Source organism: Aythya marila (genome assembly GCF_965140915.1).
Source record: "Aythya marila genome assembly, chromosome: 1".
Taxonomy (NCBI): Eukaryota; Metazoa; Chordata; class Aves; order Anseriformes; family Anatidae; genus Aythya; species Aythya marila.
Window position 1 is genome coordinate 66,428,584 of NC_139042.1, and position 18,207 is coordinate 66,446,790.

Below are 18,207 nucleotides of genomic sequence, written 5' to 3' on the forward strand. Positions count from 1 at the left end.
TTTTAATCAGTCAGAAAAGCTGTCTTAGACAGGATAATGATTGGTTACAACAGGAGAGGATTAAAACTCAAAAACAAAAACTAAAAAATGTGTACCTATATTTTAATCAAGACTGTGTTTATCAACATGTATTAACCACATAAAGTAACTGACTCATTGCCAACTTTCACCAAAACAGCACTCAGTTGGAAGAAGGCATTGTCTTTGTGAGGTCCTTATGGTCTTAAAAACTCTTACTTCTATATTTTCAGAATTAAGCATTTTGGTTTGGTTTGATTTGGCTTGGTTCTTTTTTTGTTTTGTTTTTCATGTAGAAACCATTTTTAGCTGTTCCTGATTCTCTATTGCACTACTAGAGAATCTAGCATTTAAAAAAGGGAAATAGAAACAAAACTGGTTTTATGAAAACATTCCGATGGGATCTAAATGCCTAAACACTATTATGCTGAGGTGCATAGTGCTCTATGGACACCCTAGAGTATCTGAGTTATTTGTAGGGGAAAATAAAAAGTATGAGACATCCAGAAGATCCAGTTCCTCCTTGTGCAGCAGTGTAAACCAAGTGGAATGACCTGGTCACCTTGGTTTTGTGAAAGCAATACATTAAGCAATACATCCACTTACCTGGATGAACACTGTAAAGTATATAACTACAAGTGTAGCAGTAATGAACAAATTTTTCCTTGGAAAGAGGTTCACTGGGAGTAAGAACGCAAGAGAGAAGCTGCTGGCTCCTCGAAGACCACTGTAGGAAATAATGAGTTGGTCTTTCACAGTGAAGGGATACGTTCGGAACTTGTTACTGATATAGAAGAGAGCAAATACGCCTAAGAAGGCAAAACAAACAAACAAACAAACAAACCCCAATTGTTATTAAGAAAGCAGAAAAAGAAAATATTCAAAGCAAAACAAAACATGTTTTGTCTCAGGCAGCAGTTGACAGACCTTTCTTTTCAATTTTTGGTTCTTGTAGCTTCTCTTTGACCAAATATTTAATCTTTGTGTGAAAAAGTCCTAGAAAAGTGTTTATTAACTGCTTCAAGTTTTAAATTCTCATATGGGTTTAGAAGTGAGATTAGGGGAAAAGATTTACTTCCTGTCTTTATGTTGCACTTCTCTGAAGTGTTCTGGACACAAAATAAACCACTAGATGAGAGTTTTTTCCCGTGCCTTCCCTTGCAATGTTTCCTGCTTTCACACAGTGTCTGCCCAAAGTGTTTGAACAATTCTTTACCAACAAATCCTGTGGATAGGTTCACTGAAAGGCAGAGTAATAACATTTTAATTTTTAATCCTCTGGCTTTCTGTCTCTGTAATTCTCTGTTTATTTCTCAGATTTCATTTTGCTTTCAATAAATGTCAATAAAAGTTAAAATTAGTCAGACAGCCTGTGGCTATGTAAGGACTGGTGTTTTTTTATCCTATGATTTGTGTGTGATTTGTGTGGAAACTTATATTGCTAAAGTAAATATTGAAAAATCATGATAATTACTGGTGTTATTTTACTCTGTATTCACTGATAAATTCAGTGAATTATTTTGGGTAAGGCTAGTAGCACTAGCTTTAGATATGTATGGTAGTTTAACATTGATGGGCAGCTAAGCACCACAACACCAAATCTCTCATTGCCTCTCCTCAGAAGGACAGGGGGAGAAAATATAATGAAAACAAAAGCAAACTTGTGGGTTGAGATAAGGACAGGAAGATCACTCAGTTACTGTTATGGGCAAAACAGACTCAGCACAGGGAGATTAATGAAATGTATTGCTTGTTGCCATCAGACTTGAGCAGTGCAAAGATAAAAGGAAACTACAAACACCTTTCCCCCATCCACCCTCTTCTACTTCCTTCCCCCAAGCAGCAAAGGGGTATGAGGAATGGGGGCTGCGGTCAATCCCTTCGTCTCCACCGCTCCTTCACAGTCACTCTCTGCCCCTGCTCCACATGGGGTCCATCCCATGGGATGCCATCCTTCCTGAACTAAGCCTATGGGGGCTGCCCACAGGCAGCAGCTCTTCAAGAACTGCTCCCACATGTCTCCATACCACAGGGTCCATCCCCAGGAGCAAACTGCTCCAGCACGGGGCCCCAAGGGCAGCAGCTCCCCCCAGACTCCTGCTCCTGCGGGTGCTCCTCCACAGGCTGCAGCATGGAGATCTGCTCCATGTGGGACCCATGGGCTGCAGGGGGACAGCCTGCTCCAACAGGGCCTCTCCACAAGTCGCACGGGAACTGCTGCTGTGTGCCTGGAGCACCTCCTGCCCTCCTTCTGAATTGACTTTGGTGCCTGCTTCTCTCACATTGTCTCACTCCTGTCTCCCAGCTGCTGTTGCACAACAGGTTTTTCTCTTTCTTAAATATGATTCCGAAGAGTCACAACTAGAATCACATATTGGCTTGGCTCTGGCCAGCAGCAGGTCCCTTTTGGAGCCTTCTGGAACTGGCTCTGATCTGACATGGGGCAGCTGCTGGGCTCTGCTCACAGAAGCCACCCCTGGAGCACCTCCCAGTACAAAACCCTGGCTGCATAAACCAATACATTATGCTAGATAATCAACTACTCAGACCGAAACTGTGTTATGTGTCACCCTCAAACCAATTCTTTTTACCTTATTCAAGCTTCAGAGAAAATGATGCAATCATTTTAGCAAACAAGTTCAGGGGAAATATTTTGACCATCCTCTAGAAAACTCTTGCACTCCCTTTGGTGTTTGAGAGACAAAGGGGCATGCGACAGCAAAGTGGTTTTACACCCAGAAAAGATTTTTTTATCTCTTTATTGGAAGGTTATTCCTATATGGACTCCAAAAGGAAGTCTTTAAAAACATACAGGGCACAGTTGGTCCAGGGTTAGCAAGGAAATATTTAATCATTGCCTTCTTGCTGTCAAACCCACAACAATCACATCACCTTTACAGTTGAGTAATTGTGTCATCGCTATATAACAGAACTGTTCCAATGCACCAGAGCTACCTGAGAGATTTAAGAAATAGCACCTTAATCTCAGCTCTTTGATGCCAATACTTAGTTGGTCCCAAACTCAGAGTATTTTATGTTGGAAGTGACCTTTGGAGGTCATCTAGAACAAACTCCTACTCAAAGCAGATCTAATCAAATCAGGCTGCTAAGAGCACTAATCAAGTCTTGAGTACCTTCAAGGTTGTAGAGTTGTGCTGCTGTTATAATATTGGATCGCTCTCATGTTAAATGGGTTCCTACTATCTAATCAGAATTTCCCATATTCTACCTTATGTCTGTTACCTCTTATCTTACTGATGTGCACCTCTGAGAAGAGTCTGGCTTCATCTTCTCTCTGTTCTCTGATCAGGCTTTATCTTCTCTCTACCCTCTGATCAAGTACTTATAGACAGCAATAAGGTCTCCTGTGAGCTCTCTCTTTTTCAGGGTGAGCTCTCTCAGGGTCTCCTTGTATATCCAGTGCTCTAGGTCCTGACCAGTTTGGTGGCCTCTACTGCACTTGCTCCAGAACCTCCATATCTTTCCTTTAACAGGGAGCCAAGAACTGGACACACCAGATACTCTCACCAGTGCTGAACAGATGGGAAAAAACACTTTGGGCCTGCTGGCTACACACTTGCTAGTGTAGCCCAGTATGCCATTGGCCTATTTTGTCACAAAGGCACATTTTTGACTTGTGACAAAGCATATTCCACAGCTGGTTCATCAATCACCTGCATCAAGAAATTGTCTTCAACATTTTTCAGAAATCTCCTGGATGTCTCGTACATAGCCATACTGCCCTTCCAACACATATCGGGGTAGTCAAAGTCTCTCATGAGTAGTGGGGCCTGTGACTGTGATACTTTCTACAGAGCATAAAATATGGTTCATCTGCCTCCTTCTGTTGATCAGGAGAGCTGCAGTAAACACCTGACAAAACATCAGCTGTACTGGTCTGTCCTCTGATCCTTAAGCACAAACTCTCTGCTGATTCCTCACATTTGCCAAGGGAGAACTCCATACATTGAATACACACCTTCACAAAGAGCATAATTCCTCCTCTGTGCCTTCCTATCCTCTCTCTCCCAACTTTTCATTTTCTGCTGACCCATTCTGGACATTAGGAGAAGATGAGAAATTGTGTCCCACATATAGTTTGATGTCCTCTAGGCACTCCTGGCACAGGACCTTTAGTGTTATAGACCCAGGACCAGAAGCATGCTTATGTACATTTATTATCCAATTAGAAAGCTAATTACAGAATGCAATTAAATTATTAAGTCCACTTACCCAAGGGCATATAGTTAACTAAGATATCTGCTTCTATATAGGCGTAATCATGGTAATATTTTAATTTTGCTTAAAGTTTTCCATTCTTGCTTAATCATAAAGCCTGCACTTGGAGACTGGCATTAAGATTTGTTTGAGTTTGTTTTTTCCCCTTTTTCTGCACATGGGGATTTATGAAATTCAGTTGACTGTAATGCATGCCTAGGAAATTTGTTATTAAACCGGTTATACCAGTCTGCACAGGCTTTACTAACATACCTTTGCACAAAAAGTTTTCCCTCAGAGATGTAGCTTGCCCACAAAAGCTGACTTACTCAGTGCTCGCCAAATGAGGCAGAAAAGCAGAGTGAAGCAAATGAAGGCCCAGTTCCACTCGTGGTTTTTTCCCACTGTAGATACTCCCATGAATACAAAAATCAGGGTCTCACTGACGCTGCCCAGCATCTTCATGAAGTATTTTATTGTCGTATAGGAATTCTGAGAAACATTCTCCTCCACGTATTTCTTCATAGTCACTGCACATGCTGTCATGCTGTACCAGGCAAAACATCACAGATCAGTTGCAAACAGTTTTTTAAATTATTATTTTTAATTTTATTTTACTTAAGAACAACTTTTGCCTTCATTACCTGCACTCTCCATCACTGACTTTTAACCTTCCTAATATCATATAGCATTTTACTTCTTCAGTATCACTAGCTATTTCAGTGAGAGCATCTTAATGCAGCACTGTGAACCAATTTTGTATACAGGAAAAAGGAAGCAAATCAGTCAGCCTCCCTGGGGAGGAAGTGAGGGTATCATATTCCTGTTCAAAGTCCATTTTATTTTGAATGTCTAACACACAACCACCACACAACAAATATTTGAGTCTCAAACAAAGGGCGGTCAATTTCGTACCAGCCTGTGGATAGATCAGTTAGAGGGACATAACCTGCCTGTCAGTGATCTTCTGCTTCAAGATGATGGTGGGAGAATATGGTGGTAGTCCTCTGCATTGGCCAAAGCCCCCACTGGCTCCCTTCCAGCTGGGTGGCAGATCAGAAGGACCATATTAAGTTTCAGAAATTCCCATCCCACAGAAACCAACTGTGGGGAAAATTAACCTACAGATGTGTCCTTCATCCCTTTTAGTTGCTCACGGAGTGGGGGATACTCCTAAGGAAGGAAAAGAATCTTTTTCCACATCTTTGCTGTTAATCAAGACTAGAGCCTGCTTCAGAGGTATCGGCCACGATCCAGCACAGATGCTGGTCACATTCATACTGAGCAGTAGTCTTCAAACAGGACTACTGAAGATGGTTTCTCTTATCCCCTTTATTTTCCACAGTAGTATGTAGACAGATTCAGTGCTATGGTAGTAATATATTCCATCATCTGTCTAGTTTCTGTTGATATTCTTTTAGTCTTTAGGGGCTTCTTGGGATTATATTTTTCTGAACTTGTGAATTCAGAGAATGTTGACTGCTCGTTAAATAAACCTTCATCTAGTTTCTGCTCATTTAATTTCCACTGAAAAAATCTCAAGGGTATTCTGGTAGAAATGAGACATTTAGCAGGTCCAAGAACACTTTAAGACAATGTCATTAAGCATTAAAGTTTAATACTGTTGACTTTCAAAGACACATGCATAATAGACTTTCATGATCCAAGTGACAAATGAATGAATTCCTCAATAATTCAGAAGGGTGACAATAAGTTCCCATCCCTAAAACAAGTACTAATTTCCTCAATGAAGCAGTAAGAATAATGAATCCCAATTATATTAACATTTTTTATTACTAATAATTTCAATACTATAATGAAAATAAAAAGAAAGAGGAATAAAGAGCTACATAGTCATGTGTAACAAATAGGCAGGGAAGCATTATTCTGGGCAATACAGGTAGAAAAGGATCCACGCAGTATTTGTGATCACTATACAGGTGGTCTAACCCTGCTCATCTAAAGTCACCAGTCACCTTAGGGCAAGTGTGCTCGAGATGCAAAACAAAGCCTAAGATTCAATTCTGTTGTCTAATTGCCCAGAGAAACGTATTTCCTACCTAAATACTTATTTAATATGGTTAAATATTCCAAACTAGCTTCCCAGGCAATCCTGAAAAGGTTGCTTGTACAAAGCCAGCTGTGCTGTACAGCTAACCAAACCAGGGTTTGACAAGTAGACATGAGCAAATGTACCTGTCTGGAAAGCAACAGCTACACACTTTAATTTATTAAATTTTAACTGGTTTGTTCTCAATATGTAAGTAAGATTTTTCTGGAGATCCCTCTCCTCTGGGAGCACCAAAGCCTGTGAGGCCTCACTGGCTTGTGAGCTCAGAGCCAATGCAAGCCACACCAGCTCCTGCCGCCCACCAGCTGGGCAGCCCACAGCACTAGCTGGAGCATTTGCCACCTCACCGGGTACACTTTCTTTATACTTCACCCTTCTGAGGGGTTGTTAGGTGCTGGATCTTTTCCTCTACCAGTAGTCTTTTCCTGATATTTCTCACTTTTGTCTCCTATTCCTTCCTTTCTCTTCTTCTAGTGATGTTGTTCTAGCGTAGTGTAATTCCAGTAAACTACATTAGAACTTATGTTCACAACTATATACAAAAGCAATAACTCTGACATTTTTTAATATTTTTTTTTTTTTACAGTTTCCACACCTTACTTTTTATCCCTATTGTAGTTTGATGGTGATGATGCTTACCAATAAATGCAGACACACTGGTCTAGTACCAGTGACATCAGATCATTCTCTCACTGAACTGGTCTTACCAAAGGTAGCAGACTGCTCCTTCATGCTCCAAGGAACAGAAAACAGCCGGCTGGTGTCAGCGCTGGTCACATTACACAAGTGCAAACTTTTTTTTTTTTTTTCTGGCAGGCAAAAGTCTCCCCAAAAAAACAGCACAGATATCCACTCCTCAGTACTACATTTATGCCTACACTGAGTATAGGATTGCTTTTCCTAATTATCGATGCACTTACAGACCCCTTAGAAGCCATTCACTGCAGGTCTCTAGGCCAGATGCTGAAAATGATGGTGTTACACTAGCCTCAAGCAAACAACCTCCATGAAAGGTTGCCTGTTCTCTCAAGAGAAAAAAGCCATAAGGAATACTCACGCCAAAATTCCCGAGATGTAAAGGGTTTCAGCGGACAAGTATGACAGGTAGCTGAACATGAAGACCAGCAAAGGTTCAATAGCAGAAACATTGTGGGTGAATCGAGTCATGAGTGCTGAAACAAATCCAAAAACGATGCCAAACAGCATACCACCCAGCCCCACCACGAAGAAGCGAGCAAAGCCAGCAAGGATGTCGATGGATTCGATCTCTTCATACCTGTGCATCTGGGTGAAGGCGATGAAGATGTTATATAATACCTATGTGCAAAAATGAGGATATAGCAGTTACATTTCTTTCTGAAACTTGCAAATTTACACATTTTATACATACATATATGTGTATATACGTGTGTCAGATATTGCTTTGGACAGATCAACAAAGTAGCAGTTTCAGGTTGCCTCTAGCTAGATAAATACAATTATTAGAGTTCTGTTATTAGTGTTCGAGTAGAAGTCTTATTTAATCTAAGTTTTAATGAGTTGACTTATTGATACAATAATTATATCCTATCATGATTAACACTGAAAAATCTAGAGTAAATGGCTGTCACAACTGCATTTACACAAATATTCAAAGGAAGCTTTTCCAATCTGGCTGAAAAAGGTGCCAATCTGGCTCTACACCTCTTTACTTTTAACATTCTATTTTGGAGTTTCCCTCCCTTTCCTTGCCCACCCTGTTCCCTATAAATCCTTTGCTAATCAGTGTGTGAAGTTCATAGTCTCTCTAACCTCATACATGTATGTTTTCAGTTTCATGCCACTTAAACTCATTCCCAGGAATTCTGTGACTGTACTCTCAACTTCAAAGTAGGAACTAAAAGATATGTCACCATAAAGGGCTTAAAGACCCTTCATACTTACATTCTGACTATAAAACCTGAAATGTCAAAAATAAAAAGAAAACAATGTTGTATTACATGACAGATTGAATTCACTATATTTAATAAATTGGTCTGTAGATAATTTCATTTATTTTAGATCAGATAAGTTTACCAGACTTATATTATTAATAATTTCTCTCATTCAGAAATTCATGATGACAAATCTTCAGTATGTTCCTCTTTCATCCATTATTTAAAAACTAATCCAAAGTCTCCACAGGAATGAAGGGAGTAGTGATAAAAATTTCTTAGAAGCTGCTGACAGTTGGTTGTCATTAAGTCCTGTCAGATTTATTTATAGGAAATGTCTAACATATGAAAGTCACCTTTCAGTTTTCAAGAGAATTTTAGGAACATCTAAGACACCATTTCTCCATACCTGTTGCACCAAAGTATAAGTTCCACAACACAAAATAGAGAAAAATCATTTGTTTTATGTTTTTCTTTTGTCTATCTTCTTCATATAGTTAATTTCAGAAGAGTGTTAAGAAGATTAAAGCATATATTTGCAGGTAGAGGATTTAAGCTTATTAAGATAATAATTATTCCCCAGCTACTGTGCAATATTAAATTGCTGCTGGGAACATATAAACCTGAGCTATCACAAAGTCTGTTCTCCAGGAGGCTCATTGATAATATTTCTGGGGGACAGACACAGTACAATAAAATATTTCATGTGAAAGCATCCCAAAGTAAATCATCATAGATGTTTTTTTTCAGGGTGAATATGTATGAAATTGGGTTCTTCAATGACACGTAAGGAAAAGAGGGTTCATGTCTTCCCACAGCAAGCACAATTTCTAGTACTTACCATGCAGTGTTTAATTACAAAGCCTGTTCTCTCTTTCCTCTTTCTTGCTGACTTCAATCTCTTCCTAAGACGTGATTCTTTATAAATGATATCAAGGTATTGATCCATGCTCACTTTTGAATAAGGCTATTTATCATCAGGAAATGATTTAGTAAGTTTTTCTCTCCTTTTCTGCCTCCTGAAGTAGCTATACAGTGTAAGAGAATTTGCACAAAAATGGTAGCTATTGAAATACGATGCAATTTCCATCTTTTGTAATGTGATTTGTGGAAGTGAGCTGTTCTTCACAACAACATTGGACATCACACAAGTAAGACCCCAAGTAAATGTTGCTTAGCTAAGTTACTTTACAGTGTTTCCAGCACATGAGGTACTATAATTCTTTACAGAATCATAGAATAATAGAATAGTTTGGGTTGGAAGGGACATTAAAGCCTTTCTAGTTCCAGCCCCCTGCCATGGGCAGGGACACCTCCCACCAGACCAGGTTGGTCAAAGCCCCATCCAGTCTGGCCTTGAACACTTGCAGGGATGGGGCAGCCACAGCTTCTCTGGGCAACCAGGGCCTCACCACCCTCATAGTAAAGGATTTCTTCCTTATATCTAATCTAAATATCCCACGTTTTAGTTTAATTTCTTTTTTTAGTTTTAGTTTTAATTTGTCCTATCCCTACATTCTCTGACAAAGAATCCCTTTCCAGCTTTTCTGCAGGCCCCCTTCATATGGTCTCCTTGGAGCCTTCTCTCTCCAAGTTGAACAACCCCAACTACCTCAGCCTGTCTTCATAGGAGAGGTGCTCCAGCCACCTGATCATGGCCTTCCTCTGGACTCTCTCTAATACTTCCATGTCCTTCTTGTGCTGGGGGCCCCAGAGCTGAACGCAGGGCTCCAGGTGGGTTCTCATGAGAGCAGAGTAGAGGGGGAGAATCACCTCCCTCAACCTGGTGGCCACAATTCTTTTGATGCACCCTAGGATATTGTTGGCTTTCTGGGCTGCAAGCACACATTGCTAGCTCATGTCAAGTTTTCCATTAGCCAACACCTCCAAGTTCTTCTCTTCAGTGCTTCTTTCAATCTGTTCTCTGAACAGTCTGTGTTTTTTATATAGAAAGAAAGCCTGAATCAGCTTAAGATGCCTTGGTTTGCTCACAAAGAAGGTATAGATTGATAGTTGGCCTCATTTAACAAATTTGTGAATGTCATGTTTCAATGCTTTTTCTTTTTCTTTTTTTTTTTTTTTTTGGAGGGGGCATTATCGTGTAGTGGTGTGTCACTGGGTGACTGATAGAGCCAGGGAGAGGAAGAGAGAGTGTGACACTGTTGCCCATAAAGTACCACCTTCTCTGGGCTGGGTTCCTTGCTTTAGCTGCTGTTTTGTCAGCCTACATGACACATTGCATACAGTGTTTACATCAGAAACATTGGAAGAAAAGATTTTCAGCTGGCTACCTTAACCACCAACATAGACAGCCTTGAAAACTTTCTTTTTTTCCCCTCTCTGGCCACATGATATTTTTTTTTTTTATATTCTTAACTTCAGTGGCAGGTGCAGAGAATATCTCCATCCTTCTCCCTAATACTCACACAACCAGTGGTCAAAGCCTTCCCCAGAGACATCAGAGACATAAATTCAAGCCCCTTCAAATAGAGAAATTAATTTTACTTTGGTCTCCATTATGTAGGAGATTTCTTTAACTGTTCTGTGGCTGCATACAAGGAAGAGCTGACACCATTGGAGGAAATGGTCGCTGCAGCTTCATTTGGAGTATGTTGTGGTATATAGGTGCTCTCAGAGTTTCTAAAATCAAACCCCAGAGATGAAGTAGTCAGGGGAAATGTTTAGTTTTCTGATGCACACAGGTACTCAGCTCCTTTCAAGATGGAAATGCTCTAGTCATAAGCAAGGACACAGCTTCAGAATCTTGAAAGACTTAGCAGCAAGATCAGGGTTCTCCATTTGTATTCAACATTTGAATGAAATCTGCACTGAATTTACCAACAACACTGTTTTGGATGGGGTTTTGAAAAATTGCACTAATGTTAAGATACACACTAGAACCAGTCCTGTTGCTGTCTATGCAATGATACTGATGTAGACATTCTAATGATAAAAGTCTGCTCAGGAGAAGCTATTGGGAAAAGAAAAAACAAGACCTGGAACCTTCTTGTTCCATTGACAGATATAGCTCATCTGTGGAGAATGAGAAAAGGTACAAATGGGTACAAAGGGTACAATTATCATCTTCTGTTCCAGTACCTTCAGTCAAAGGAAAAGCTCCCAAATAACTGTTATAATTCAACAATGAATTAGTTTAGGAATTTTTAATACCAAGATATTAAACTAAATACGGGAGAAAGGGAACTATTGTTGCCTCAGATATAACGTACAAGTTCAGCAAAAATCATACCTTTTTGTCCTGCTGGGAGAAAACGTTCAGCAGGCTGGAAAGAACCAGGGGATATTTGTATCCAAACAATAGAAAATAATATGTATTTAATATATCTTGGTGATATTACCTTTTAAACACATTGAGTTAACTCAAAGGAAACTGTTAAGAGAGAAATAGTGAGGAAATGGTAAGATAAGACAGCTAAGGTAAGCAGTTTTAAAGACTTTAAAATAGCAAGTGGAGTATCAGGGAGGAAAAAGCAACCTATCGGGATCCATCCACATGAGAAGTTCAGTCTTCTCTGACATAAAGTCAGGTAGAGACTTTGGAAACCTGCATGCCCAGAAAAACTCTGAGAGGTGGCTGATGCAGGGATGTGCCAGCAGCAGCTGACAAACTGATCGCAACATAGCTGCTGTGAGAAGAGACCAATGATGAGGTGTATGGGGCAATGGGAACTCACTCACAGTGATGTAGCAAACCCTTTTATTTCTTTTGCTAACACCACCTTGTACTGTGGAGGAATGCCTAAATACCACTGGTTTTAAAGACTTTCTGGTACTGCAGATTTGTGCTGTAACAGGATCCTGACTGAAAGCTCGTGTAAATGCCATCATGACTAGGACCCACATTGTAAACACATGGGAACAAAAGGAAGACAGGGTAGAGAGCCAGTCAGAAAATGGACCAAACAAGTTCTTCCAGAGTGAGGAACAGGCCTTAAGTTCTTAAGCAGATAGATAAATTGTGCATTATTTTGTTTGCTTGTTTGCTTTACCGCTGTAACACATTAGCAGTATGCATGCAAAGTTAAGTAACATTTGTCCTTTAATCAATAGCCCTACATTTCTGATTTACTAAGATAAGGATTTATGATCGATAGGCTGTGAATTTACTGAAATTACTTTATTCCTTTTCCTTTTCACATTACTCATGAACTTCACTTCTCCCATGAAGCCTTTCAGCAGTGAACTCTGTACAGATTTAACAAGTGCAGGTTGTACTGTACCTCATGTATAATAGTATCTGAATAGTTTTTGTGTGGTTTAGATTCCTGTGATTTAAATTCTGTAACGATGCTATCTAGCAAAACTCCTTAACCTGCAGTTAACTTTCAGTGCCTGAAGAGTCCTTTTGATTTCTGTGCAATGAATTTCCTGTTTGAAATGTCTTGCTTGAAAAACATTCAAGTTCTAAGTGTCTTGGTCAAATGTGGCCCACAGCTAGAATTTCATGTTGCTCCAAGTTTTAGTATAACTATGCAGAAAGCGATGAATATATTAGCAAAAGGACCTTTGTTAAAAAATAATAATTATTAAATAAATAAAAATAATAAAACAACAACAACAAAAAAACTTTTCCTATTAAAAAATATATATATATATTTTTCCAAAGTATTGTTTCTGGACACTTGAGATGACACTTGATTCCCAAAAGAGATGAACACTTGTCAGATGTCATGATGTTATTTTTTTTCTGACAGAATTAGACTTATGTGAAGCAATTCATGGGTTTTGGAATTCCTGTCCAAGGCCTCTGGGAAAAAATCTCAGCAGTAGATGGAGGAGGGATTGAGGCCACCAGAGATTGTCCATACTAGCCTTTTTTTTTTTAATGAGTGCTCTCTAAGACATGGAATATTGGAAGGTCTCTTGTATTGCTACCCCTGCTGTCTTCAGTCCTTAGGGAATACATTTTTCTGTTTATTTGCTTGCACAATATCAAGTATGTTCCTAGGTCTTACACTGGTTCTATCAGCAAAATAAGCTTTTCTTTATCCATTCACCTCAGTGAATGCAAGAATAGGGCGTGTTTCCAATGTCTAATCAGAAGCAGTATCTCTTCCAGAAGCTCTAAACCAGCACGTTTTTGTAAGAGTTAATATAAAATGTAGTGTTTACATATATTAAAATTAGTTTTGGGTTGACAGTGGAATATATGATAAATAATGTGTCTAAGACTTCCGCAGGGCTGCTCTTGCCCTGTGTCCGATAAACCTACAAGCTATAAGGGCCCTAAGGGAGGAAGACAAGGAATGGAAAGAAACTCACCACAGTTATGCCATCATTTAGCAATGACTCTCCAAAAATCATCATATAAAGCTGCTCATTAACAGAGGCTTCTTCAAAAACTTCCAGAGCTGCCACAGGATCCACAGCCGAAATCATGCTGCCAAAGAGCAGGTTCTGCAGCAGGTTCAGGTCAGTCAGGCCAAAGGCTTCAATCTGGCACACACCATAGAGGGAGAGACCAATCCCAAATGAGTTCAGCAGAGATCCCAGCACAGACCACCACAGAATGGACCCAAAGTTTTCAAAAAATGGACGAGTTGGCATGAAATAGCCCTCTTCCAGGACAATAGGTGGAAGGAGATACAAGAAGTAAATACTTGTGTTCATCACTGGTGGGGATTTGTGATCGGTACCAAAGATGATTGCTCCAACCAGTGCTCCGATGGCAATCAGGATGCAGCTTTCGGGCATGAGTCTTGGTAATCGGTGGTAGAGATGGAAACCTTAAACAAAACATTGGGGTATTACTCAAGTTTAAATTAACCTGGTGTTAGACATGTTTTGCCTGCTTCTGAATACTTAGTCTGCAGATGGCCAGGTTCTGCTCTTAGGATTGCAGTTGTAATTGTACAGACAGTACCATTCCCTTCAAAATTAAACATGACTTCTGTCATTACAAGAAAGGAAAAGTTTGTCCACAAATCTCTTTTCATCCCCCTTCCTAGCTGTCAATTTCTGAACAAGTGTGCTTCAGTCTAAGCTTCATTACTAGAAAGGTAAAAACATCTTCAAAAAGACACTGCGCAAATTGGAAATAGTATATTCTTAAAATTTCTTAAAGTATCCTTGCTGAACAACAGCTACTACCACCAAGCCTCTGGGGCACAGTATGTCCTGCCATCTCAAAGAGCCTCTCCATCCCTGGCCATGTGTTCGAAGGCTGCTCCCACCAATGCTGAGGAGGATTCCTGGCTGCAGAGCTACTGCTGGATTTGGACTGACCAGGAACCTGGAGAAGCCCAAGGGAGCAACTCAGATGCCAAGGTCTGTTCAGCCCTTTTCAATTCCCGAAGTCCCCTGAAGCATTTCACAGACTCCAGATGACCCACAGACTGAGGAAGTGAATACTCATAAATACCACAATATACAAAGTAGCTCAGTTATCAACAGGAACCAAGCCACAGCTGCATAACACTTTCTACAACCTGATTAACCTAGCTTTTCTGGGAATTGTTTTTTCTACATAAAGTAAACAGCACTCTGTAAAGAACCTGATGAGTTTAGTGAAACAAAACCACGGGTTTCAGCAGAGCTGAAAGAACTACTGACAGCCATCAAATAACAGAAAATAAAGGATCCCTATTATTTTTTTTCCTCACTAAAAATAAAGCTTTAGGCCACATTACAAATGAAGTGAGCTAAAGTCTTTTCCATTCAGAAAAGTTTATCTTGCACGTTTACAGCCAAATTCTCTTTTCTACTCAAGAAAAAAAAAAAAAAAAAAAAAAAAAAAAAAAAAGTCATATTTAAACTGCCTGTGGGAACAACAGCTGGCCAACTGGCTGTTTTACAGAGAAAGAATGACATTTAGCATATAAAAGTCATGGATGTGAATCTCCTCTTAGCTACCTTGATGTCCTACTACTGTGTGTTCATATAATCCTTCACAGTTGACATGAATATTGATACTAATACTGAGATAACATCTAACAGTAGCTCATCTAGTTGCTATATCAGGAACTGTATAATCATATTGTGAATGAGAGATGCCTCATCTAGAAATGTAGGGAGTTGCTCAGAGTTTACAAGAATGAGAACGAGACAAAAACACCCATAAATAGGCAAACAGCTTTAGATGGCCCTGCCTGAGCCAGGGGTTTGGACCAGATGACCTCCAGAGGTACCTTCCAACTTCAGCCATTCCATGATTCTGTGTGAAATCCAGTGCCTCTGTTTCCATAGCTGAAGCTAGATCAACTTTCGTCCCATACCTCTAGCAGTTAATGACATAACTGTATTTCTGTGATGTTAGACTTATCCATGCTCAAAAGTAAATGAAAAACATTCCTTTGAATTTTAAAATTATTTATTTGGGAGACTGTGTTTTTTACCAAAAAATATGCTATAATCATAACACTACTTATCTTCTAGTTTAATTTAAAGAAAAGAAATAAAAATCATGTTCAAGTCTTCTGTCAGTTTTGCAGAATAAGGGAATTATTTCTCCTTTCAAGATGACAGAAATTTTTCCTACCTTGAAATTCTGAAATCCTAAAAGGAGATTAAACTTGAAGGTGACATTGAAAAAAAATATAAAAATTTGAAAGTCTTCTTCCATGGGCAGCCAGATTATTCAAACTAATTCTTTCTCCCAAGTAAATTTGAAGTCAACAGCTCCAGAATTTTCAACAACAAAAACATTTGTTGGAAAATTCCCAGCAAAACAAGTCTGGCTGGGAGGTGTCATAAAATTCTAAAGTTACCTTATTTCTTGCTTTGAACAAGAATATAGAGTAGATGTGCCTTATAGCAATTCCTGTGCTTTTGCAGATGGTGAATAAAGAAATTAGTCATGCTCACCGCTAACACAATCTGCTGATACAATAACAACAAACCTGATTTGGAAAAAAAAAAAAATATATATATATATATATATATATTATTACTCTAGCAGTGAAAATATTTGTAGGATTTGGACTCAAACCATCATCTACTGTGAAACTTGTGAATCATGGTCAGTGGCGATGATATTTAACAATTGTGTGACTATGACATGAAAACTGTACATCGTTTGTCCACCTCCAGAAAATCATCAGTACCACCTACCAGCCTATTTTACAGCAATGTTTGAAAATCCCATTGAACTTCAAAGGGGCAGGGAAATCACATGTATGTAGCTATTCGTGTTACTGCCATCTTATTTGTTTATTTCATATTGCTGCATTAGTTCTGAAAGGTCAAATCCAAGTTAAGCCCAGCCATATAGATGCAGAAGACACATGGTAAGCCATTTTTGCTGTATTAATTGCGATCTCTACATCTCCATGAGTTGTCTCTCTTCATTCAAATACCTACACAGAGCCCCCATAGAAGCTAGATGTATTGGTATATCTTCAAAAGGTCTTTTAATGCCTCCAATGACCTACACCTCTCAGACTGACTCTTTCCTCTGATATTACTTTCTGAGCAACTTTAAACAGCAACCATTTAAAACAAAGAAACATAGGGATATTTTTCCTATTATTCACATGATAGAAGAGTTCTTCCCACTTTCCTCTTCCCCAAAGTAAGTACACCTGAAGTTTCAGTCATCTGCTTTTTGATTTCTACAGCTGTGTCGAATTGTATAGTCTTATATCTTATGATATTTAATGAACGGAACAAAGAATAGACAGCACTGTGTGGAGAACATCTATTGCAACTCATTAACATAGACAACCCAAGAGAAGGCTAGAGGTCATATATTTACTTAAATAAGTTGGAAGCATTCAGAAGATGAAATTTTGTCATTGTCAAAGTAATGATCTGTTCTTTCCGGAATGGATAAAAACAATCCCAGGCACAAAAAAATGCATGCAGGGTACTTGGTTACATGGTGTGTTTTTAAACTTTTGCCAACAAAGAACCCAAGATACCATTTTTTACTTACCTATTTTTGCAAGAGAAGCAAGGAGTATCCAAAGAGTAACTTCATAGGGAATTTGCACATAGTTATAGTCCACTGTGAAAACTTGTAACCTCTTCTCTTGTAGAGAACCAACAGCATCCTCATGGCCAGGTTCATAGTGAGGCAACAAACTACTGCTCGACTTGGGCTCATCTAAATAAGCAGCAGCAGGAAGGCATAGCAGAGTCAACAGCAGCAACAGCAGCCAATTCAAAAGCTTTGCATGTGTGAGTGCAGGAGAGCCCATGTCTAGGGTTGTGACCCTCCTTTATTACAGTTGTAGTGTATGTTGTGTTCATGAAGGAATGCAGTACTCACACCTGTCGATTCACACTTCTAATAGACACAGCCACTTCTTCCTCATGACTGCTTCATTTTCCTGTTAGAGGTAATTTAAAAAACCCTCATGTGCCTGCACTGTTCCTTGTGTTACAGGTGGACGTGGAGTTTTTATAGATACCAGTTCTGCAGGTTCCTCAGACCCGGATAAACCCCAGACAGCATCACTATGTTAAAATGCAAAGTCCTTCCCAGCTACATCATTTTTCCAGCTATTCTGACTTTTTTTATTTTCCCTAATTAAAAAAAAAAAAAAAAAAAAAAAAAAAAAAAAAAAAGGTGCATCAGTGTGCATCTTTCAGGCAGTAAGCACAGCACAAGTAAATAGTATCAGATAGGTAGGAGAGGCTCCATACCTTCCTCTCCTGCCTTCACTCCCCGTCTGCCTCCCCAGAGCAGCTGGCACCTCAGGTACCACACTTGGCACTGCTCACTGCTCCTGTCTCACCTTGTAACAAAACAATTTGGTGTGCAAATAAATGTACTCCGCACGGTTTACAGTAGGGACATCTGGTGGAGGACTAAGCAAATTACGTTCTCATTTAGAATTTTTTTCTCTCTCTTAAATGCACGTATTTAAGTTAACACATAACAAATTTTGTTCTAAAAAAAAAAAAGGAAAGCGGAAGATGTGAGTCAGATCACATGCCTAAAACTGTATGCTGACTACTCTTGTGTTTAAAATTTGTTTTAACCATGCTAGCAAGGCATATACTGGACAACCACATTATCCTCCT

At 39.3% G+C, this 18,207-nt stretch overlaps 1 protein-coding gene across 1 annotated transcript in view; it reads right to left on the reverse strand.

The window, feature by feature from the left end:
• The window catches only part of SLC9A4 (solute carrier family 9 member A4), a gene marked incomplete at both ends in the record, with an annotated part of 33,887 nt that extends 16,509 nt beyond the window's left edge, over window positions 1–17,378 (reverse strand). The window contains 5 exons of the mRNA XM_082763282.1: window positions 625–827; window positions 4,566–4,783; window positions 7,365–7,624; window positions 13,504–13,967; window positions 17,114–17,378. Coding sequence (XP_082619408.1) covers window positions 625–827; window positions 4,566–4,783; window positions 7,365–7,624; window positions 13,504–13,967; window positions 17,114–17,378 — 1,410 coding nt within the window. The remainder of the gene's footprint in view (window positions 1–624; window positions 828–4,565; window positions 4,784–7,364; window positions 7,625–13,503; window positions 13,968–17,113) is intronic.
• Between the last annotated feature and the right edge of the window lie 829 nt (window positions 17,379–18,207).